The following is a 23,505-nucleotide window of genomic DNA, read 5'->3' on the forward strand; positions in this document are numbered from 1 at the left end:
TAAAGAAATAGTAAAAATGTCTGCTTGTTTTCTTGCCTTAGTTGTGAGCTGCAATGTCATCTTGTCTTTTAAAAATCCCTAATATCTAGCAGAGCAAAATGGCTTTGTCACACTCCACATATATCAAATGGGATCAGTGTCAGCGTTTCGACGGTGCAATGTTTGATTGCCTCGTGGGCTTCGCAACACGCTAATGTTATGCATGACTGACTATTAGATCTGTAGCAGCCTCCAGTGGAAGCTCTCCTGTGGACCATGGGAATTGGGCTCACCTTAGGCACAGTGTTTGGATGTGCAAGTATTGTTTGAATTTAATTATATGCTATTGATTTATTGGACAGGCATTAATAGATATTCTTTGTGTCAGCCCCGTCTTGGTTTTTCTCTCAGCTGCTATATTTCATCATAAATTGACATAAGCCTTTCTTTGAAGTTCAGGAGCTAGCCTGAGCAATGACAGCACAACAAACAATGAACAAAACACAAAAAGACAATGAACACTTTGAATATTCAAGAGGGCCACTATAGGATGGGAAGAGAGGAAAAAAGCGGCCCTTGTTTTGTTGTTGCCGTGGTAAGCCGTGAATGGACCTGTCTGGGACAATAAAGGATTGTGTCACATTGGGATAAGATTTTCGTTTCTGTATTAACAGTGCTTTACAAATGACGTGTAATAAGGTTTACAGAGAATATATAAATCTGGCCACAAAAAACAAGAAAGCTAATTTTTCACATTTGGCTGACGCTTGTGTGGAGACAGTTTGATTTATGTTCAGGAGTCCCGACTGGAGAGGAGGAATCGGTGGTGAAAAATTAGCAAATAATCGGTCGCTGTGACTTTTTGTATTGTTTTAAATTGTTCTTGTAGAGGTGCTTTATCAACAGCTGAGCACTGTCGTCATGTGATCAAGCGCAAACTCCACACACAGCGTTCCCTCCACATCTGTTCAGTGTGTCATAGTGAGTGAGAGGGGTATAAGATGGCAGCTGAAAACAACACAACAAAGGCTGAGGCAATAAGAGCAGAAGAGGATGTGTTCCCCTGTGGTTTGTCTGACAGTCTGAAGCCACTCTCTCATTGCTCACCGGTGCTCCAAGGCTCTGTCATGTTCTATACACTGGGTACACTCATTTTACTCAAGTGACTCTCCAAGTGTGAAACCAGCAGCATGCTTTGGTCAAGGATGAGCACAGTCTGTTATGGTCTATATGCTAAGGCTGGACTATGTTGGTGAATGTGCTTTTTTGTGATATTGTAACCTTTGATTTATTTGACTTATATTATTTTATGTTATTAACATTTATTTCTGTCATTAGCATTTGTTTATTACTTTGTACTTAATTTATTATTAATGAATATTATTTATTAAATTATCTTTGGATAAATTACATTTACATTTACTAATAATAATGTTGGTTCCTATTATTGTTGCAAGTACAGTGCATTGGGAAGTGCACCGATAAAATGTAATAATTGCGAATACACAGGGCGCGAGGGAGATGAGAGTGAGTTGAGTTACGTTGTGGAATAAAAAGACTAGCTGTGCACTGTCTTGTGTTGGTGTATTTTAGCATGGAAAATGGCAAGAAGATACATTCTATTAAATCTAACTGTAACCCGTCATACCCACAGCCTCAAGAATGAGTGAGAAACAATATAATAGTGTTACAATATTATTAGAGCACATCTATGTTTTAATACAGCCCTATAATCCAACTCAGACACTTTTCCCCACCCCTCTTACTATTGGTCAACCTCTCTAAGGCTCTGAGTCAGTGATAGATGAAATAAACCAACAATCAAACCAGAACAAGCTGATGATTTTGTTTACCTCTGAAAGACATTATAAAGATAAAGTGTGTGCCCCCAAGAAAAAGATTATACTATTTTTTGGCACATCGCACATATAGCTGTTATACAAAGCAACAGACACTTTAGATATTCAATCAGGGATGACATTTTTAATAAACAAGAAATAAGAAATGGGTAGGCAAGGCATTTGTGAAAGACATTTGGATGAGTACTATTCTTAAGGGTTAATATTTTGTGTGGGTTTTTTTTAGTGTATTGATTTACAAATGGCCATTATTAAAAAATGCATGAATGATGGGATATTTCAGTACTATTTAGCATAAGCTATGATCAGGAGAAGAATATAGAATTCACATAGTTATACCATAGATACAAAAATAATGTGTGATGTGAGTCATTTATTTTACTGTTATGAGTAAACCTGGTCAACCTATAGTGAAAGTATAGTCTTATATATGACCCCATGATTCTTTGGCGAAACACTGAGCTAATATTAACATCTTGTACATCAATGTGAAAAACATATGTGCAGTAGACCCAGTGAAAGGTCAATACTGCATGCATCCTGTGGTAATGATGAAGATGCTGCCAGCTTACTCTCGGTTTGTTTTTTTCACCAGGAAGTATGCAAGTAATAAAAAGACTGTTTCTTAGCAGCAGTTTTTTGCACTTTGCCTGGTATTGTATTTTCTCAACATTGTGTGGAATCCTGCTGTGTTTTGGCGTCCAAAACGAGACACCTACATACTACTAACTCTTAACAGTTTTTGCAATTTCATATTTATTATTTCTGGACTTTTCCATTTGCTGTAATCTCAGAAGCATTATGTTGATTAATGAAACGTGGCTCAACTCAGAGCTGCCGCAGTTGGCTGTGAAGTCAATTAGTCCTCAAGGCTATTAGAGGGTTGACATTAGTCTAAGCAGCGCATTTTGATTAGAGATGACAGACGAGTTACTACTGCACTGCCAGACATTCCTCACCCCTCATCCCAGGGGTGAAGCATCGAAGCTGACTGGAATATAGAAACTCGACAGCTGAGTGCTTTGGCAACTTGTTTTTTTATTGGCAGTTTTATAGTGCAAGCCTATATGCACCAATGAGACATGGCACTGCATTATACCAATGACCACTGACAGGAGAAGTGAGCAGAAGATTGTCAGTTTAATATGGTATGTTTTAGCTAATGGAAAAGACCAAGCATGTTTTGTACAACATTGTGCAACAGTGTAGGGCTAGAGTTTTAATACAAATGCTGAACTGGCAATAGTATTGGTGGAGTGTGGTGTGATACATGGTTCTGCAGTTCAAACTAATGAGACTGACTGAAAAATCTATAAAACATGGAAAGTACCTCATAGTTTGTTCATAATGGGACTCAGCATAAGTTTTGGTTATTATGACATAAACTACCAATAATAAATCATCAAGGCTGATCAGTGTGTTTGTGACATGCAGTATAATCTAAAACCACATTTGCTAAAGTGTTATTCAAACTGTATATGAAGGCAGTAATGACTAAACTAGGCTTTAAAACACAATGGCCTTTTGTTTTGCAGGTTATTTATTGCACTGGTGTGAGGTTGAGCCGCACCAGCGCTGAGTGCGTCCAGGGGCTCGTATTGTTAGGGAATCAGTGGCCCTTGTTTGGGGAGCTGAGAGGGTTTGTTAACAATGCCTTTTTATGTCGCAGACTGCGTGCTGCTGGCAAACGTCCACTCCATTTTTTGTTTGTTTTGCTGTTTTTGAATCTAACAACTCCTATTGTGTTCAAACAAAGCTGCTCTGCATCAGGTGCATGTTGCAATACCACATAATTGTATTGCTCAAATTTCCGCATATTTTATTGAAAATGTAGTTCTTGTGCCCGGGCTATGTATGTCCTATGGAGCTTTTCACTGTGTGCCATTCTTATGAGAAATATAGGGACAGGGACGAGGAAGGGGGGGCAGGATAAGGGGGTTTCAGCAATGCCTTGTTAAAGAAAAAGAAAGGGTTTTGAGTGTGTCGATTGGATTAACTTGTTTGGGCTTATTAAGAGGGGAGACACAGCAGCTTGTTAAAAGCACTGCATGGGGCATCCCACAGCGAGATGGCAGGGTCACCATTCAATTAGGCTCAAGACCCGCCCACATTCATTGTGCAGGCTGTGTTCTGGGCTACCGGATCAGACAGTGCTACCAAGTGAAAACTGCTGACTTTACTGTATCCCACAAATAACTCTATTATTAAGTCAAATGTGGTACAATCCAGATTCTGCTAGTCCTCAGTCGTTTATTTCAGGAAATTATGAGCCTTCATGCCAGAATTTATACATAGACCAAATAACTTACCCTCTCTGTATTTGTGGTCATTTATGTTGATTGTGACATAAATGGCTGTATTGTTTAAAAATACAAGGAAGTATTTTCTTCATAAACAGTTACTGCCTGTTGCCTGTACCCTTCATTGGCCCTAATGGTAACCCATACCTCCGTTTGTGTGTGTTCACCGTGACCACCCTGCTGCAACCCTGCACTTGGCAGGATGCTTATCTGGGCAGACAGCTCTGGGTGCAGGGAGCCATCTCCTCTGATCTCCTCAGCAGTTTAAGAACCTTTTAACTAAGAAATAGCCCTGTGCCAATCCCACCGCCTCTTGATTCTGGCTTATTCCTTCATCTCATGGGACTGATCTCCCACCCCCATCACAAAACCCTGCAGCGGAGTTAGCAGAACGAAGGGAAAGAGCCCATAGACATTCTGGCTTTGGAGATATCCTTGTACTGCAGTAATAAGAGACTTCGAAGTGGATGAGTGAGTGATGGGTAGTAGTTGCACACATTCTCTCACATCCAGGCAAACACTGACCTTTGACCTTTTCAGCCTCAAATGCATCATGGGATATGGTGGGGGTTTTTTTGGTCCGACATAGTTTCCTGCCACCAATAGACATTTGCTAAGTAGCACAATAACCTAATAGGATGAGATGAGATGAAAGGAGGACATTGCAAACAAGTAGACTAGACCACACCCTCTTTCTTTGGTCTTTAAGGCAATAATAAGAGAAAATTGGTTCTTGAAATTGAATTGAAAAAGTGGGCCTCTTTCACCAAAGTAATGCTTCTGAATACATTTGATGGGCAGCAAATGGAAGAAAAATGGTGATTGTCTTTCATTTCAGAGCGGAAAGCTGTGGAGGTATCCCCCCCTGTAAGACCAGCTTTTAGTCTCAATCTCTCCCTCTCCTTTTCTCCCTCGCTCAACCACTACCTTTTAACAAATGGGCTGTGAGGAGGATGGCCCTGTTGTGAAATGAGTATCCGCACAGAGAGGACACACAGAAAGGATTATGTGAATGGCGGTAATGAGCTCAAAGTGCTAGTGTGTTTGGGCCAGCTCTGTCCACGCTGGAGAGGAAATGGCACAGCTAGCAAACCTTTTTTAACAGCAGCACCTGGCGACAAATAGAGTGGCCCCTCTCTTCCATCTGCACCTCGTGTGTGTGATAAAAAGGCAATGAAAGACAGGCTTTTAGAGTGCAATTTGCTGATTTTAATTAGAGTTAACGTCCTCATTTTGGTCCTGCTTTTTGGAAAAAGTACACAACAGGGCAGCATGATTGAGCTAGAGCTGCACATGCCTTGAGGTCAAAGGTAACAGTCTTCTTATTAAACTGTGACTAATTTAATGGTACCAGTGATGCTTATCAGTATCAGGGATATTTAATTTTTCTGAAAAGGCTAGGATGTTTTTATCTAGCAGGTTTATAGAGGGGCTTAGGTTGAGGATGTAAAACACTGCCATACCCCATTTAAAAAAAAAAATTATATATATATATATATTATATATATATATATATATATATATATATATATATATATATATATATATATATATATATAGTATATATATATATATATATATATATATATTATATATATATATATATATATATATATATATATATATATATATATAGAGAGAGAGAGAGAGAGAGAGAATTTTCTAATTGTGCATGCCTTTTTAGACTTAAGTAAAATAAATGAATATGAATTAAAATATTTAATCCTTGTTTATGTCTCACTTGTCAGAACTATGCCTGGACTTTTTCTGTTCTTCTATTCATTGTAATGGCTTTCTTTCATATTAGAATTATCATTTATATTGAAGTAATGGACGGATGGCGGGTGGCTAAATGTTCATTTAGTGATTCACTGAGAAATAAATAACTAGGGAGAAGCGTGTGACAGTCTCATGAGGAACCCCTTTCAATGATCTGCCACGTATCACAGCACAGGCTGCTGCCGGTGACAGAGGAGATGAAATATTTTCCTGTGTTTTTGTTTATTATTGGACTTGACCAGCCCAGATGGAAATGATAGTGGCTCACATAATGCAGTACTTGGTCCCATAGACTCGTCTCGTAATGCTTTAGAAAGTTCCCGTTTTAGGGGAGAATGATTTCTGCAGTACCGCATGAGACGTGGTTCCTGGAAACAAAACAAAATCCACTAAGTGAAGTATAGAACAGGGATTCTTGATCTTTATCACATAAAATCACTTTCTGAAGTGAAATGCCTTGCTTTAGTGGTTCTCATCAGCCACATAATCTGAAACGAAGGCTTTGTAATCAGTCATCATTGTGCCATGTGACAGTGGTATGTTGCTGATAAATGATGCCCTCTATGGTACATGATGGTAGGGGGCACTCTGAGTGGAAGCCAAGGTGTTTTCACAAATAAATAAATAGAAAAAAGCATGTCCTGTTTCCACTGAGCTGTGATGTGCTTTTTGAGTGGAAACTCGCACAGTGCCGCCCCTGACGCCAAGTGAAGGTGGAAGTGTGGCGACGCAGGAGTGTAGAGCTGGAGATTTTATGGTCTGGAGGAAGATTGATTAGCAGGCATCACTAGCCCTGATGTACACTTGGCAGTCTCCTCCCTCCCCACTCATGGTAGTGGCCTCTCACACACGCATAGCCACACAACAGAAAAACTACACATACGTGGGTCCCCCAGGGCCCTTCCTGACAGTACCCCAGAGCTGTTGCATGTTAAGTTGTAGCCGACAGGCTGCTGTTTTCTCAGCATTACCATTTTTTTGCTGTCCATAGATAACGCCATCAATCACCACATGCACAGGGTTGGAGGGAAGTGCCCGAATGTGGGTGCTTTAAGGAGTGCCTGCGTGTTTGTTTTGAGAAGAGCCTCGTAGGCAGGAGATGTGCTTGAATGGCTGTGTGAATGTGTGTGAGCTGCAGAGTGACTGGCCCAGGCTGTGCTCTCAACCCGTGTCAGCTTCCCTGGTGCAGGTGTGTGTTTATCATTCAGCACACAGAGCTGGGAGGCAGGCAGCTGGAGGCATGCTCCCCCAATTAAATCCAGGGTGAGAGACTTGGCCCATCTCACCTAAAGCAAGCTCCTGCCGACTTACTGGACACAGCCATGGAGCACTGACCTCAAATCAACCTACCAACTCACTCAATTTTCTTCTCCTTCTCCCTCTTTCTGCTGCAGGTTGGCCACAGAAGTCCTCCGGCTGTTGAACCGTGCCCACCTCGCCATGCTGGCCTGTCTGCAGAGGAGGCAGAACCCCCCTCCCCAGCACCCAGTGTGTACCAGCAAGGCCCTGGAGCCACCACAAGCCCTGGGACGGAAATGTGAGTTCACAAAGTGACAGGAGTCATAGAGGTCGAAGGTTCAGATCAGCCAAAAGGAATGAGGCTTGTTTGTCTCTTTGAGTTTGGTGACTGATGGAAACGGCTTGTTAACCCTAACTGTGAATTAGTGAAGGGAAATGCACTTTCCGGTTTCTATGTTCCTTCATCACGCTGAGGAATTCTAAACGGCTTCATTGGCTCTGCACTTATACCCCGGACAGCTCTGTAGTTAGCTGCTCATTGTGCAGGGCTGTTTAGCTGTGCTGATTGTGCAGTCGTGGCAACAAGGCTGAACAGACAGTGTTTAACGTGCCTCACTGGCCGGGGGTGACCCTGAGGGTCTGTAAACATTTACAGTGTCTGGCCCTGGCTCTGCACACTGCCTGTAAAGCATGACAGCTGCTCTGTTTGCTCCCAGCACCACCCTGTCCACTCACAAAATGGTGCAAAGGGACAGGGATGAAAACAGGTTAAGGCCTGGCTGAACTAGCTCTAACCAGTTTGGGTTTAAGGGACACTTCAGGGAGGCATTAGGAATATTGTAAAGCAGATGAACCATACAGAGTGGGGTAAAATAATAGCACTTGTATAATTATTATTTTTGTTGGTTGTTGTTTACATGTCATGTAATTATCACAAAGTGTTTTACAAGAATTGGTAAACAGAGAGGCAGGGCCGGTAACCCTTCTTGTCAAAGCTATATTTTGTCATGACATTACATTAGACTAGGTCTCTGTACAGGCCCAAAGAGCCACTGGTTGTTCCTGCCTGACTGATCTATATCTCTTACTGACCAATTAACCACTTTCCAGCTCCACATCACACTGTAGCTGCCTTAAGTTAAAAACATTTATCTGAACTGCACCTCATTCTTTTCACCCTGCATTTTAACTTTTTAACTTGTGTTTGGTTGAGCTAGGTTCACAAATGGGGCCTCTGAAATAGTTAAGAATTTAAAAAAATGAAAATGTAAAGATGGCCAAGTGAGGGAGGCACTCATATTAAGTGATTCAGCCCATCCAATTTTGAGGTATTAGCCCTGCTCCTTTCAAGGCCCTTCATTGTGGAGCTGCCAGAGGAGTCAAGATTCAGATCAATAAAAAAGAACACTCTACCAGCAGCCTTGTACTGACACCTGTCAAACTCTCACTCCACTTCTCCACCTGTTAGACCTGTTGATTGAAAGGCTACCACAGAGACCGACTCCAGGCTCATAATGAGGATGTTTGAACATAATGGCCTTCTTCTATCGTTGGAGGAGCAGAGGGGGGGCAAGTGTTGGATTTCCACCCCTGTGCAGCTCTGGCCTCAATAAGCCGATTGTTTGTTGTGTCCAGAGAGGGTGCAGAGAGGCAGTGACCATGCTCAGGTCACCAGGCAGGGCAGGGCGCCATGGCTGATGTGTGTTTGAGCCACTGTGTGCCAATGTTAGCCGGCAGAGTGGTGTTTAAGGTGACCTGGGCCCATAACAGGTGGGCCATATTGCTTAGACTCTCAGTATAGGGAGAGGAGGGTCCTAGATTCAGAGAGCTGGAGGTGTACTACTTCATTTGCATCTGCTGTCCTTTACAACGTGAGGAATAGCAGAGCAGCAGAACAGTTGAGATGGGGCTAAGGAGGCTTTAGAAAAAGCTGTGCATGCAGATGCCGAGTGGCTGTACAGTTCATTGATGCGACTCCCATTAAAAATCCCTCATACCCTCAATAAAAAAGGACTTAACTGGCTGTACCATCAGCTGGAAGCATTCAGATCGGCTCGCCAGACAATCAATTTCCCCCGAGTGCGCAGAGCTTAGCGGGAGAAACGGGAGGCGGGGAGCGAGATGTTTCCATTATCACAGCCCGCTCTGTGTCTGGGCTCAGGGGGGAGGGATGAGCTACTGTCGAGAGGGGAGTGCAGGAGGAGGAAGGAGGGGAATGGCAGAGCGAAGATGGCAAAAAAACAGACAAGTGAAGAAAAGCGAGAGAAGCAGAACGGGAGACAGAGAAGCCGGCTTTTTGAAAACCCATTGACCGCCTGCCCTTAAAAATATCATATTGGATTAGCCTCACAGGGCGGCCTTTTGATATTTTTTCTTGGCCATAGAATTAAAAGGAATGTGGGGCTTTACTTGAATTATAAATCGTAGGCACTTGGTTTCAGTGTGACCAAATTTCAAACGCATGTCGCTCCACTCTGCAGCACCAGCCCCTGTCATTTTTAATTAAATCCCTCCCTTATGGGTGACATTTGTAGCCTTGCCCCACCTCCGTCCTCCCCTCCACATTACTCTAGCACTGCCCTAGATGGAGACATGAAAGGCAGAGACGGCAGTATTGCCAGGGCTTCTCATCATGCAGTGCCCCAGAGAGAGGGCACCTATCCAGACAGATGAGAGAGAGGGGCCTGGGGGGAGAGGGTGAATGGACGCCACTGACCCAGTACACCTTTGGCCACAGACTCCCTCCCTTGCTGCGCTGCTCTCTTCATCACTGTCCTGCATGTGGGTCTGAAGTGCAGTAAAGCTGCAGCAGGAGGGGCTTGTGCACCCGTTCAGAGATGAGTAACACTGATGCCTGGACAGGAGGCCCAGCTCATCACTGCCCCCCTCCTTTCTGGACCAGACAGCAATTACTCTGCCACATGTCAGCTAACGAAAACAGGTCCCCAATCCCACAAATGACTGGCTGATGGGGACAGTTCAGCCTGACTTCACCATAATCAAATTTTATCAGATTTCCACTGGTTTTACATTTTAGAATTCATTTCTTATTGGGTTTGTTTATGCATAATCAATACATTGTGAAACCCTGAAATGAATTTCAGATTGGGTGTGTTTTAATCGTCTTTTGTTGTGGATTTTAACTTAACCACACAATACCCCACCACGCCTTCAGCGTTTTTTGACTGGATTATACATTAGGTTAAACTAGGGTGTTTCCTTACTTAACCCTTCCTGTCTGGCTTGAAAGCATACAAATAACATGCTGATTGCAGCAATTCCTTTTGTAATCCCAAAAGCATATAGATTTACTGACATTGATGTTAGCCGCATAAAACTGGTCAAGCAAGATATTCCCAGCTGTGGCATTCAGTCTCCAAGTATACTTAATTGTTGAAGCCTCATCCATAACCCTCCATGACATCACCCCAGGGGCGTGAGGTGCCAATCAGCAAAGTGCAGAAGAGCCACTCCTAGAAAGCCAGGAATGCCAGGTTCATGGAGAGACACAGGTTCAGCCCTATTGCAGCGTGATGGACAGAGACAACCTGGCCTTGTCACACTCTGCCTCAGGACATGTCATGGAGGCTCACCTGGGGATTGTAGTTTTCCTAATTGCCCTCTGACGCCGTGGGTTTAGCAGCCCCTGTCATTAGTTGTTTTGGTTTTAGCTGCCCCCTGCTAAACCACTCCATGGAGACAAAGGGGGACTCCTCAATATGCATTTGCAGCCCATTTGTTCGATAGGTGGTATATTGTTGAATATTTCATTGTGGTTATGAATAGAAGGAAAGGCAGTCTCCTGATTGCTTCTGTACTCTTGAGGTGAGGCAAAGTGGAGCTGCAGACGAGGGAGCGATCTGCATGCACTTGACCTTTTCCCACTGATTGAACTACTTGGTTTTCCAGCTCCATTTGAAATTCCACAGAGTGCCCACAGAGACTGTCATTATCCTCAGTGTGCAGTGGCAAAGCAGAGGTCAGAGGTACTTTTCATGGTGAACTGTGATTGACGGCTGTCTATGAGCCCCCTTCTTCTGCATGTTTATTTATGCAGTTTAATTTCTCTAACCCCTGAGCTGGCTGATGGGGTGTCATTTATTACCACACAATGTAATCTAGTTTTATTTATTCTATGCAGAGGATTGCACAGCCATGTTTGCATTATACTGTGTTCCAGCCCGCTGTTGTGTTGGCTGTAGAGGATCATTTCCGGGCATCCCACAGTGGCCTGCCTTCCCTCTGCCCTCTGCCTTCTGCTGTGCACACAGGAGGTGAAAAAATCTTATTGCCTCAGGAGGTGAGCTTGAGGAATAGGCCTCAGCTTTAGTTATGGGCACAGCAAGACTTGGGTTGAAAAACAAGCTCCTGCTCCAAAGGCTCCAAGCTGGCATTTGGGCATCACAGGTGCATGGCTTTGACTCCCTCTGCCTGTCCTGCCAGGGATAGGGATGTAGTGAGACAGGAAATGACATGGTGCCTGTGCCATCTCAGACCTTTGTCCAATGCAGAATAGTCACAAGGGATATTAAGGATATGACCACAGCTAGTCATTATTCATTATAAGGATCTTTACGCCATCAACAGCAAGAATATAATACTTTGATCATCTACTATATGCATCTTGTATTAGCTAACAGTTTGCCTGATATTAAGACGCCTACAAAAAGAGTCCAGGTTCCAACTTGTCCAACCTAAATTATTGATCAAATTTAGAACTAGTCATCTACTCAGCCTGCATCAGATGTAGAAAAATATAATTACAACAATGTATATTCTGTCCTTAATCACATGGCCCCTCTTTTCCTTTTCTCCACTCTCTTCTTATTCAAATCATGCGTTCTGCTGCAGTGTCTTGTTGTCTGTGCAGTGTTAAATATTAATTGAGAATCAGTGGAGGACTTGTCTCCTAAATGATAGAACAGAAGGGCTGGGGCTTGCCTGAGGCTGCCTGCAGGCACCTCTCTTCTCCCATTTACCTGCAGGCCAGCGCTCCGGCTCTTTCCCAGCCTGACAGTCCTCCGCGCTGTGTGTCCTGTGCATTTCCCTACTTTTCCTCTCAACTCAGAAATGCACTAATCTCTACCCCCATGGATTCAAGGCTGTGTGACTGTGTTCTTTCTGTGTCCTTCTGAGTTTGTGCATGTCCACAACTGCCACAAACTCTTGACTGAACATTTGGCCCTTTGACTAACAATATGTTTCTGTGGAGCTTATTGTCTAAAAGCTGTAGCACAAAAAGCTTCATGAATTTTTCAAGTCAGTTTTTGCTGTGTGAGTTCTGCACTATTCCATATCACTCATCTCATCCGTGTTTCCTCTACTACAGATAAAGGATCAAAATGACTGGCTCAACCCTCGTCCTTCTTTGGACAAGGCCAAGTTATAAATCATAATTTAAATTGGTTCATTAAAGATGGAATATGTAACTTTTTAGTTTGAGGGTTCACCACCTGCTTGTCTGTTGAGTTTTTAGTACTAGTTACTACTAGTATTAGTATTAGTTATTTGAATTTTTTATTGAAACATGCATACTGTGGACAGACTCGTTGTGGTCATCTGTTATCTCTTTGGATATAGATACATTTTATGCCATACTGTGGTACATTCAAAGTAATAACATCTGTCCATGAAAACATGCAAGTAAAAGATCCAGCAGAAAAGTTACATATGGTACATTTAATCATGTTCTTAGACAATATCACTTTTACAGTTTTTTTGTTTGTTTTTTTGCTTTGCTTTCATGTTGCATACTGTCTAAAGAAAGCATATTGTGTAAAGGAGCTATGGAGGGAACAGTGTGGGGACTTGAAGTTTACAGACTCATGAGCACAAGCCTAATTGTACATGACAATATCGGCCCATGTGCCAGTCTCCACGCATGACCTCCCCACTGCTTCTGCTGACTGGGGTTATTTGCTGATAAAGCTGTTGTTTAGATGGCCCAGGCAGGATTCACCATTAACCATTGGCCTTTTAGCCCACTGGCGAGACTGCACTAGAAAACACTGTTTAATCTATTCATGTTTGTGTCTGTTTTGATGTATTTCAGTAGATGCAAACTTGAATTCCTCTCCTCTGTTGAAACGTGTTACTACGATTACTTTGTATACTGTGATGTTGTCCTCGTTCATGGTTTTGTTTTGTGACTCAGTTGTCCCACAAAGGAATTGACTTGGCTGGTCTGCTTTTTAGTGAAATGCGACAAATTAGACACTTGCCTCGACTACATGTACTGAACCAAAGATTTAAGCCTAGTTTATTGGTGATATATAAATGATTGCTGATAATTAGTTCATTCCACCTAATGGTCTCATTGATTGTGTGTTTTTAGGGCAGGAATGCAGGACAAATGCTTTCCCACGCTGTTAGTTTTCCTCTGCCCATCGTGTTTGAGACAAGGCTCTGGGCAGGCCGGGCTTTGCTAATGCAGCCGGCACGCAGACAAATGGAAAGTGACACTTGTGTGTGTAGAATGGTATTTGTGGTGACGCTTTGACTACAGATAATAAAGTGTTTGCCCTGAGGTGAATTCGCCCAGCCAGCACCTCAGATGAAACTCACTTATTCCGAAAGGGAGACAGAACAGAAAGAGAGGGGATAGAGAACAGGGGAAGCAAGCACAAAGATGTGGTCAAAAGACATAAAGAGTTGAGACTGGAAGTAGATGTTCATTCATTTTTATTTAGGTTCATTTGCTCCCCGCTCTGGTTTGAGTGTGCCTCTGCCGTGTCAGCATGCCTTGTACGTAGAGGAGTCCTTCAGGATCAATCAATCCTCAGTAATTTGCCCCCAGCTCATAAAAGGCAGGTCTGTCTGGAAGGAGCAGCATTGCCACATCAAACCGGCTAATTAATTTTCACGACTGATCCTGTAACATCTGGCATTTGAGATAAATTCTAACGAGCAGATCTAAACATGACAATATCTATTAAGCAATATTTTACTTATAAGAGAAAAAACTGTAATACTTTTTAGTGAATTGCATTTTTTCCTTCTTCAACAAACACTTTAAATTTTACCATGAAGCCATTCATCAGTAAAGCTGTTTTATTCCAGTTTACTTATTTTGGTGTTCGCTCCATCTGCTTGCAGGAAATTGATGAAATCTTAAATGAGATAAGATTTAATGAAACAGGAGATTAGACATGGAAGTCTTGTCCAAGTTTTAAAAAAAATCTTCTTTAACGATAAGTTCTGTTTTTGACAGAGTGCCATGCTTGTCATGCTGGATCAGTGTACAGATTGCTTAACAATCTTGTTATCCTCTATAAATTTGTAAACTTATCTGCAGGTTAAAAGCCCTAAATGTGGCTACATCAAGGTCCTCATTTTTGCTAAATACTACTGTCATTTCACTTCATAAATTGCGTAAAGTTTGTTATACCATTATTGATAAATGTCTGTCTTAAGTATTTGTTAAAATGGAGCTTTCCTCTCTAAAAAAAATCCCCATGCAGTTAGTTATATAGCCTTTACAAATAGTTGCTTTGTTTTTCTTTGCTCTGTTTTTGGATTGATAATCAACCTTGAGAAGAACAGGGGGAGACGAGTGCTCCCATAAATGGCTTTTCTGATATCAAGCTAGCAGCAGGGTTCCCTTTCCCCTCACATGCACTTGAATTGATTAGTACTCTGGCTGAGGGAATATTCAACATGTCGCCCCCTGCCAAGCTGCTCTACCCTGTTGATCAGTGGCTCATGCCTTCTCAGGAAGCTCCGGAGGGGCATGCAGGCTTTGATTGACTGGCAGCCTAGTCGGCGGGACACCTCTATTATTATCATCTGTACCTCACAAAGGGGCGGGGCTGCATGTAGGGGGTCCTGCCCGCAGCCCTGCTTTGTGTGGCCCAGAGTCAATTAGAGGCAGTGCGCTGCCGGAGACGAGTGGGATGCAGGGTTAATTGCAGAGGACCAAACAGCTGGCTCTATCAGGGCCCATTGTGTTTGCAGCAGTTGTCACGGCAATTGAGGCCTGGCTGTAATCGCTGACTAATCAGGCCTGTGCCAGATGGACACCTTCCATTACCACAGGGCAGGTATTGTTCAGGCAGGAGACTCCCTCCAGTTTAGCTATCGCTGCCCAACCTTTTTACTGGGCTGAAAGCAGAGGATGTCATATGCTCTGATCCTATCTGCAAAGGGCTTAACAATAGCCTGTGGTCAAGAATTCTGCTTTGGAAAACACTTTGAAATCTACTCAAGCCGAGGCACACCCAGGTCAAACGCAGAATTAGGGATTCTTCTCAGAGCTTTCTAAAGTCAATGAATCATAGGTTTTAAAAAATTCAAAACTCCACTTAAGAAGAGGTGAAGGTGAAGTGTCCTAGACTTTAATACATTCTTTCGAATAGATGTGCCTCAGGTCATAAAATTTGAACCATCTTCTGGAGTAGGCTGCTTGTTCTATAAAGGTCTGTGAAGGGACAGAGAGTGCATAGTGTCCTCTGCACTGCACTGATACCTCACACAGGGTGAACAGCCTGTGTTTCCCTAGGGGAACAGCTCGTGTTGGACTGCAACTGACCCCATGTTTTCTTTCATGTTTCTGCTAAGCTCTACTCCTGTTGTTTGCCTTGCCATTGCCATAGACATTGCTAGTTTGTTTAGCTAATGTGCATCATACAATTATTGTTCTGTGAAAACCCAATGGTCTTTTCCTTCATCTTAATGCGTTTTTTTCTTCAACTTGCTAGTGGACAGTCAAAGGGGATCAAAGCCATCTTCATGTTTTTGATCTAGAGCATTTTCTCTGTGCTAATAAGAAGAAAGTCCAACCTGCTCATAATTTCAAAACCCTTGAAAGACTAATAAATTAGTGCAAGGGCATTTCAGGGTATTCTGTGTGTTTTGCTCTGGTTACTCATTTAAAACTCTAATTAAAATGCAAAGTATTCTCATGGTCTTGTGGATTTGGTGCAGCGCTCCCTGACTGCCTATCTCGCCTCCGCCCCGTTTTGCACCTCAGCTCCCACTCCCTCTGATTCTTGTGATCAACACAATTTGACCCCTCACTTGAAAGTAGTGCGCAGAATTTAATGGATTTTTTACAGTCTAATCTAACCAGTTCTCTCTTTATTGCTGTTTTGTTCCCTGTGGACCTCATCTTTGCTTCCCCCACACCCCCCTCCAACCATTCCTTCCACCTCACACCAAGAAAATTAGTTCATCAGAATTCAAACTGTACTGCTGGCTAATTAAAGGAGTGTTAATTGAGTGTTCAGAATTGGGCACCCCCTTCACACAGAAATACACACAGGGGCGTCGCCACTCTAGCACACAGCAATCACAGTGACAGCGCCGGGTGCACCAAGGACGTTGCGCTTGGGGAGTTTCGTGCCAATCAAAAATGGTGAGAAACTTGCCCATCCTCCAAGTGAAATGGCATTTCTAGATCATATCATGGCCCGGCATGGCTCATGTTAGCCTCACTATCATACCGGTTGGAGTTGGAGTGAACAGAGCACAGATAGGCACAGATAGGCACAGATAGGCTGTTGGCTGCAGCGCCTCTCGCTAATGAGGGGTGGCATTTAGAGATGTGCTGCTCTGACACATGGGCATTGTGTGCCAGGCTCTGGGTGATTAAGGACGAAGGTCAGCCCATTAATTGCCTCCCTGCCATCTCGTCTGCCTGGCTCGTGATCTCCCAGCCTGTGCATGTGTTTTCCTCTGCTCTTATCTCCTCTCCTCTGGAGTTGCATTAGATGAGTGAAATTTTATTTTAAATTGCTCTTTTCCTTTAAATGATGCACTCCAACTCTTCTGTGCACTTACTTTGGTTGTGTTATGTGGGTGCTCACATAACACCTCCTCTTTGAGGAAGGAGAAAAGCATTTTCTTTCTTCCCCGGGGGAAATAATTAATCCTTACAAGGCTGTCGCATGTCGAAATGTAGCGAGTGTGAAGCATTTAGCCCAGGAGGCATAGCAGGCTGTCGCCCGCACAGGCACCTGTTGTTGTCCCTGGCCTATATTTCAGCAGAGGAGCTGAGCAGAGGATAACAACATGCTTCACTGATGGCAAATGACACATCCAGCTGCAGACTCAGCCTGTGCAAGTATGAGTGTTTACACAGAGAGAATCTCTTTGTGCACATTAAAGTTTACATGTCCAGGCCGACTCCCAATCAGATGAGGCTGCTCCATCTGTACCCTGCTTCACAAAACTCAGCTGCTGGTCTCCCCAATAACTCTATCAGCTCCAGCTCCTCTTTAGCTGCTCTGAAGCACATGGAGGGGGGCTGAAATCATGCACAGTGGCCATACCTAATGTAATCAGCTTTACTCTAAATCTGAAGCTGTGGAACTTTTTAAAGAGAAGCTAGAATCAGAGACTCCCAAATGCTCATTTGCCTCCTGCTCCTGGATCTTCTTCTTTTATGCGTGTGGGTTCTAATAACCGGAAACCTTTGTGTAGCTGAGATGGGGTTTGTAGGCCTGAAAGGCCTCTAATCCCTGTGGTCTGTGAAGTGTGAAACTCTTTGATGCCAGGTTGGTGTGCCAAAGGCTCTGCCTATTGACAAACAAGGGCCAGACTGCAAAAAGATGCAAGCTTTCTTCTCTTGCAGGAAAAAAAAAAGCTCAGACATGGAAATATGGACTCAGTCAGAGAGAAGGAATTGAATTAGCCACCCTTAATGAATTATGTTTTGATATTTCTTTCTCTTCGTGTGGCAGTAATTAGGGAGACTGATGGGCACATTGCAGATGGGGGCTTGGAGAGGCGGCAGGGCCAAGGCCCTTGATATGCCTGAAAGCCAAGCATCTTCCTTAATTTAGACCATGTGATGATCAAAGATGTTTTTACCCTCATGTAAAAAAGATCAGAAAAATACTGCCATTCCATTTGCATGTGGACTGGCTTTGAAATAAGCATGTTTTTTTTCTTCTGAATGAAATAAGTCTTCTGTCATTTCCTCTGTGAGTTGAAACATCAAAGAAAATGTCAAAGCCCTGAAGGATGGCACAGAGCCAAATTCAGAGCAGACAGGGCCCACACCATCTGAGGTTATTAGGACCACACCTGTTTTCCTCTGTTTTAAAATGCACTCTTTTACTTTAGATTATTTATAATGAAACAAAAGTTTATTTGTAATTTATTTTGGGGCTGTTGTTATGCCCCAAACACAAAAGGGGGAAAAGGTTGTACCTGATGGCTTAAAATGTTATTTTATATACTTTCATTCTGGACATGTTTTGAATTCTGTAGACAGTACAGTTATGGCTGTCAGTTGTTAAATGTTGTTACGCTGTTGTATAGGATTCCAGTTTGGAGAGAGCCATTTATGGCAGCAGATATTTCTTGTAATTGAGCTCTTTTTGCCATCTCCCAGTCTTGTTACGCTGAGCTAAGGAGCCATGAAATTGCCTGAATAATATCATTTAAATCCAATCTCACCACAGCCCCTCACCTCTGCTCAGCCCCAGACAATGTCTTTTTATTTATTATTTCAAGTGCTATGTTTGCATCTTCAATTCTTGCCTCATTAATGTAAGAATCTTGTGGTCCTGCCATGTGCTGGATTTTTTGGAGTGAAGACTTTTTCTTTTTTATGCAATATTTTATCTCATATACAATATTTTTGGTCATGACTGAAGTCTCTTTTAGCCCCTCCCCCTCTCTGGCTGATAGCCGGGGCTAACCCAATTCAGTGCTAAAGAGATCCTAAATTAATTTCACAATGTGCTGATTTTACAGTGCCTAAGGTGCCAGACTTTGACAGAATGAGTTTTAAGCCGATACATTTCTCTCGAAAGGACGTCACAGGAGAGTTTCAAAATCCAATGAAAACCATTATGGAGGGAGGTGTGATGAGTTATGAGAACAGATTTACCAGCTCTAAATATTTTACAATCATTTGTTGCCTTTATTGTGGCTTAAATAATTGCCAAGTTTATTTTCTAGTGAACCTTAAATTAAAATGTGTTCCTTTCATTTTTTTAAATTTTATTTTATTGTTGTATTAATGTATTTCTCATTTCACTGAAAGCAAATTTTTATATTTTTGTCTTTCAGGCGAGCTGGTGCCTACACACTCCCCTCGCTACCCCTCAGCTGCAGAACTTGATGCGTACGCCCAGAAGACAGCCAACAACCCTCTCTCCATCAAAATCTTTCCCACAAACATCAGGGTACCCCAGCACAAGCACCTTAACAGGACTGTGAATGGATATGACACCACAGGCCAGCGCTACAGCCCTTACCCACATCTCCATACAGGTGGATACCAGGGCCTGCTGGCCATCGTCAAACCCTCCTCCTCTTCTTCATCTGCCCCCATGTTTGTCCCGTCAAAAGGAGTTCTTAAGAACTCTGATGGAAGACGGACTAAGCTCTCGCCAGCCCACATAGCAGTTGCCCCATACCCACCTCCAAATAGTAGCACTTTAGCCACAGGCCATGGCCAAATGGTCTATCCTCTCGGACCCACTAAGCCTCAAGAAGGATCTGGACTGTCAGTTCCCCCAAATGTCACTGTTGCAGGGTCTGTGATTCCTGTGACAGGAGGGCGAGGCCTCGCCCTGCCCCCACAGTCAAACCTCCCTTCAATTCAGAGCATCATCTATCAGATCAACCAGCAATGCCAGGCACAGGTCATGCAGCAGGCATGTCAGGGAGCTGCCACTGCGTCATCTAACGCCAGCCCCTCTAAACAAGGCTCCACAGTGATGGGCTCCTCTAGCTCCTCAGGGGGAGGCTATGGGGTAGCTATGGGGCCCCAGGGTAACATGGTATACACTGGGCCTGTCCCAACTCAGAACTCGGAGGCAATAAAACATGGCGTTTACCCTGACAGCATGGACTACATCCTTTGGCAAAAGCAGCAGCAGCAGGCTGTGCTCCGCATGTACAGCGGGGGCAGTGGGGGTGGAGGTGCCGTGAGCAAGTCCCCTGAATCAAGTGTTCCTGGAGGAATCATGGGTGCCCAGGGGTCCTCCTCCTCCTCCAGACCTTATCATCTGACTGCGAGTGGAGGAGGGGGGCTGGACAAAGTCAGTTCATCCCCTTTGAATTGTGTTGGGATGCATGGGAACTTCTCAGTGGGGCAATACTTTGCTCCTCCATGGAACAGTGTGTTGGTTACTCCAGACAGTGACTGCTACAACCCCCAGGAGTTTTTGGGCACCTCTACAGGTGGTCCCGCCACAGGCCACAGAGAGTTGGGCTACCCCCATCACCACCACTACCATCACCATCAGCACCACCCCGCCATGGACAGTGGGGGTGCTCTATGCTGCAGTCTGCCCAGCAAAAGCCTGTGTAACACATCAGTGCTGAGCAGCAGCTTGCAGTCTTTGGAGTACCTAATCAATGACATCCACCCACCCTGCATCAAGGAGCAGATGCTCGGGAAAGGCTATGAGACTGTGTCTGTGCCGCGGCTGTTGGACCACCAGCACGCACACATCCGCCTCCCTGTTTACAGATAGGGAGGATGGACAGGGACAGAATTCAGAAGAAAAAATCAACACATTGTTGTGTTGTTTCTTTGGTTAGAGTTTGTGGCACTGCATTGACAGTGACAGTAAATGAGAGTTGTTGTGCAGTATGGTACTAGGTTTGGTGAATTAAAATAAACTGTAAGACACTAAATTTACAGGGGAGAGAAAAGGGATGTTCCGTTGTGTGATATGCCAATCGGAAATTTGGACTTTTTGAAAAAAAATATTTTATTTTATTGTAATTGCCTGAACCTTTTGATAGAGCTTAACATAAAGTGCAAACAGCACTCTTATCCCCTTCCAAATGCTAAGGATAAAGCTACTGGGTAGGTTGTCACTGAAAAGGTCTTAATGGCCAATGTTTAGGGCTGCTTTTGAAATCCAAAACTCTCTAACAGTGCATATGCTTTTATTAATGAGACCATAGTGATACATGAGTGAAGAGTGAAATCAATCTTAGGTCCTACAAGGATCCAAGGAGAGATGGTACATTATTAGTTAATATAATTGATACAAACTTGCACTGCTTGAATCTTGTTAACTTTGTTGTTTGGAATTGGGTAGTTTGCAAATGAAATATTTAAGAAACTTGAAAACTTGAACCTATTTTTGTTGTTTTATATATTTGTAGTTATGTTATGTTATGCATTGGCTGCTATGAGGGAGTGTTTGGATGCTTTTATCATTTTGTTTGTTTGATTTACTAACTTTCTCCTCAAGCTGATGTGCAGTTTCTTATGTCCTTGTGTAAGACATAGTTACTGTTTTGGTTCTGTAAGAACCGGTCACAGATCTCTCTTGCTAACACTGGAATCTTCTAGAAATCTTGATAAACTATTTAAAAGGAAATTCCAGCAAAAATTCAAGAAAAGTAATGTTACAATGAAGAATGTGATTGAGGGTTATCACCTTAACCAGTGTGTGTGATACTGTGTGTATGAGGCCGAGTGCATGCATGTGTGCATTTTAGCTTTTGTTTTTCAAAATCCTCAGACTTTTTAAACTTTGCATCATTACACTTTTTTGGTAAAGACTGATCAACTGATGTATCCCAAAAACTTCAAATTTATGGAACAACGAGGATAACTATCAAGCACTCAGATGACTAGAGGTGCATGAGTGAGATGGGAGTGGGGATTTACTGCAGGGGTACTCTACACAAACAAACAGAAACAATCATGCAGTGTCCTTTGGGGTCAGGGGGAACGAGTTTCAGTCCATAGACTTGAGTCACAACAGTGAAATATTTATTATGACTGTGAGATTCCCTTGAATGTACTGCACTTAAATTACTGCTATAGATTGTTGCCTTGTGGGACTCGAATGAAAATGGATCAGTGCAGCAGTCTTCTGGTCTTAAATTAGCATTTCTTTTGTCAGTGAAATTTCAATGGAAATTTGAATTTATTAACAGAAGGGAAAAGTGAAGCTTTGTTCTGGGGAAAACTGGCATCAAGATTTATAAAGTGCAATTATTATGACTGTATTAACATTTTTGTCTGAGCTTACACCAAAAAATGTAAATTACAGTTGTCAATACATTCCCAATGTACCACAATCCTAATCTTTTTTGTTTGAGGTGTAAAATAAATTTCTTTAAGAATTTATTCAGAAGCCACACTCTGGCTTTGAAGTCTGTCATTATTTGTTACTGTTTTTATTCATGTTACTGTCACTCAATAATTATTTTTTTCTGTGGTTTACACATTGGCTCTCCAAAAGCAATTCTCAAGGAGCTTTGTAAAACAAGAAATCTACTGCTAAGAAGTAAAATGGAAACATTTGTATGCCCCAAAAGATCAGATTTCTAAAACAATAGCCAACTTTTATGAGCCTTAAACTCTGAGCTGATGGTGCCGGCTCATGTCAAGGTTGACAAAGACTCCGTGTCAAGTATCAAGCCCTTTGGCTGAAATTTGCACAGTAAGCCTCCTTAACATTCCAGCAAAATCTGTGTGTTGTTTCAGAGTCCTAATACCCAGCATATTTCTGTCTTGTAGAAATATTTTGACAGATTTACAGATACGGCCCATCTCTAAATCCCCTGTGCTTGGCTTCAGTGCCTGAGCATTAAACCCTGTCACATGATGTTGAAGGAAGAAGACACACTTTATATGGTCCTGGGGTCCTGCCTTGGTTATATTGAATGATGCTGCTGAACACTCTCAATTCAATCCTTCTTATTTTAAATGACAATGGGTTTTACTGCACAAACTACAGTATCTTAACTTTTTTTTTTTAAATATTATCTGCATTTCATGTGATGCATCTAAGCTCAGGAACCCCATGCACTCTGCCTTCCCTGATTTGGACAATGGGCGCTTAGCCCATATTAGGATAATAGAATTACGTTTCAAATAGATTTGTGCCTGAACTGATCCGTGAGTGGCTCACTCAGCTGTGGAGGTAGAATGGCATATGGCATGTCATTATGTGAGCCTAGCCTCCCCCTGTCTGGGGCCAGCAGGGTTCAGTGGTACTTAAACAAACGGGAGGTTAGGACAGAGCAGTGCTGGAGGACAGAGGGCAGTGTTTGGGGAGGGGGTAGCCTCACAGGGCCTGCTGCATAGGGTCTCTATAAAGGCTGCCTCTGTTTGATCAAGGTTATTTGTTTTCTCTTGGATTATATGTGATGTTCTATGCCTGAATGAGGCCACCATCCAATATAACTAAATTTGAGTGGGGAAAAAAAACAAGCGATAAGGGGAGGGATTTTGCATCAGAGAAGCCTCATAGCAGTAATCAGGATAAATGTTCCTATAGCTGGATTCAGTTTTGTGTTACGGTAACATTCTGTGTCTCACATTGGGAAAATCCTTCTTAAATATTACCTTTAACATGTACATAGCACATAGTTTTTGCACTGCACTGGGCTGGAAATGATAAATGACACTAGTGAAATAG

General features: G+C 42.9%; 1 protein-coding gene across 2 annotated transcripts in view; it reads left to right on the forward strand.

Moving 5' to 3' along the window:
- Positions 1 to 22,691, forward strand: part of fam222aa (family with sequence similarity 222 member Aa) — a 67,096-nt gene extending 44,405 nt beyond the window's left edge. For both annotated transcript variants that reach the window (XM_055224185.1, XM_033972675.2), the window contains exons 2-3: positions 7,312 to 7,454; positions 19,175 to 22,691. In XM_055224185.1, coding sequence (XP_055080160.1) covers positions 7,358 to 7,454; positions 19,175 to 20,589 — 1,512 coding nt within the window. In that variant the 5' untranslated portion in view covers positions 7,312 to 7,357 and the 3' untranslated portion in view covers positions 20,590 to 22,691. The remainder of the gene's footprint in view (positions 1 to 7,311; positions 7,455 to 19,174) is intronic.
- The last annotated feature ends 814 nt before the right edge of the window (positions 22,692 to 23,505 follow it).

Source organism: Periophthalmus magnuspinnatus, chromosome 9, assembly GCF_009829125.3.
Source record: "Periophthalmus magnuspinnatus isolate fPerMag1 chromosome 9, fPerMag1.2.pri, whole genome shotgun sequence".
Taxonomy (NCBI): domain Eukaryota; kingdom Metazoa; phylum Chordata; class Actinopteri; order Gobiiformes; family Gobiidae; genus Periophthalmus; species Periophthalmus magnuspinnatus.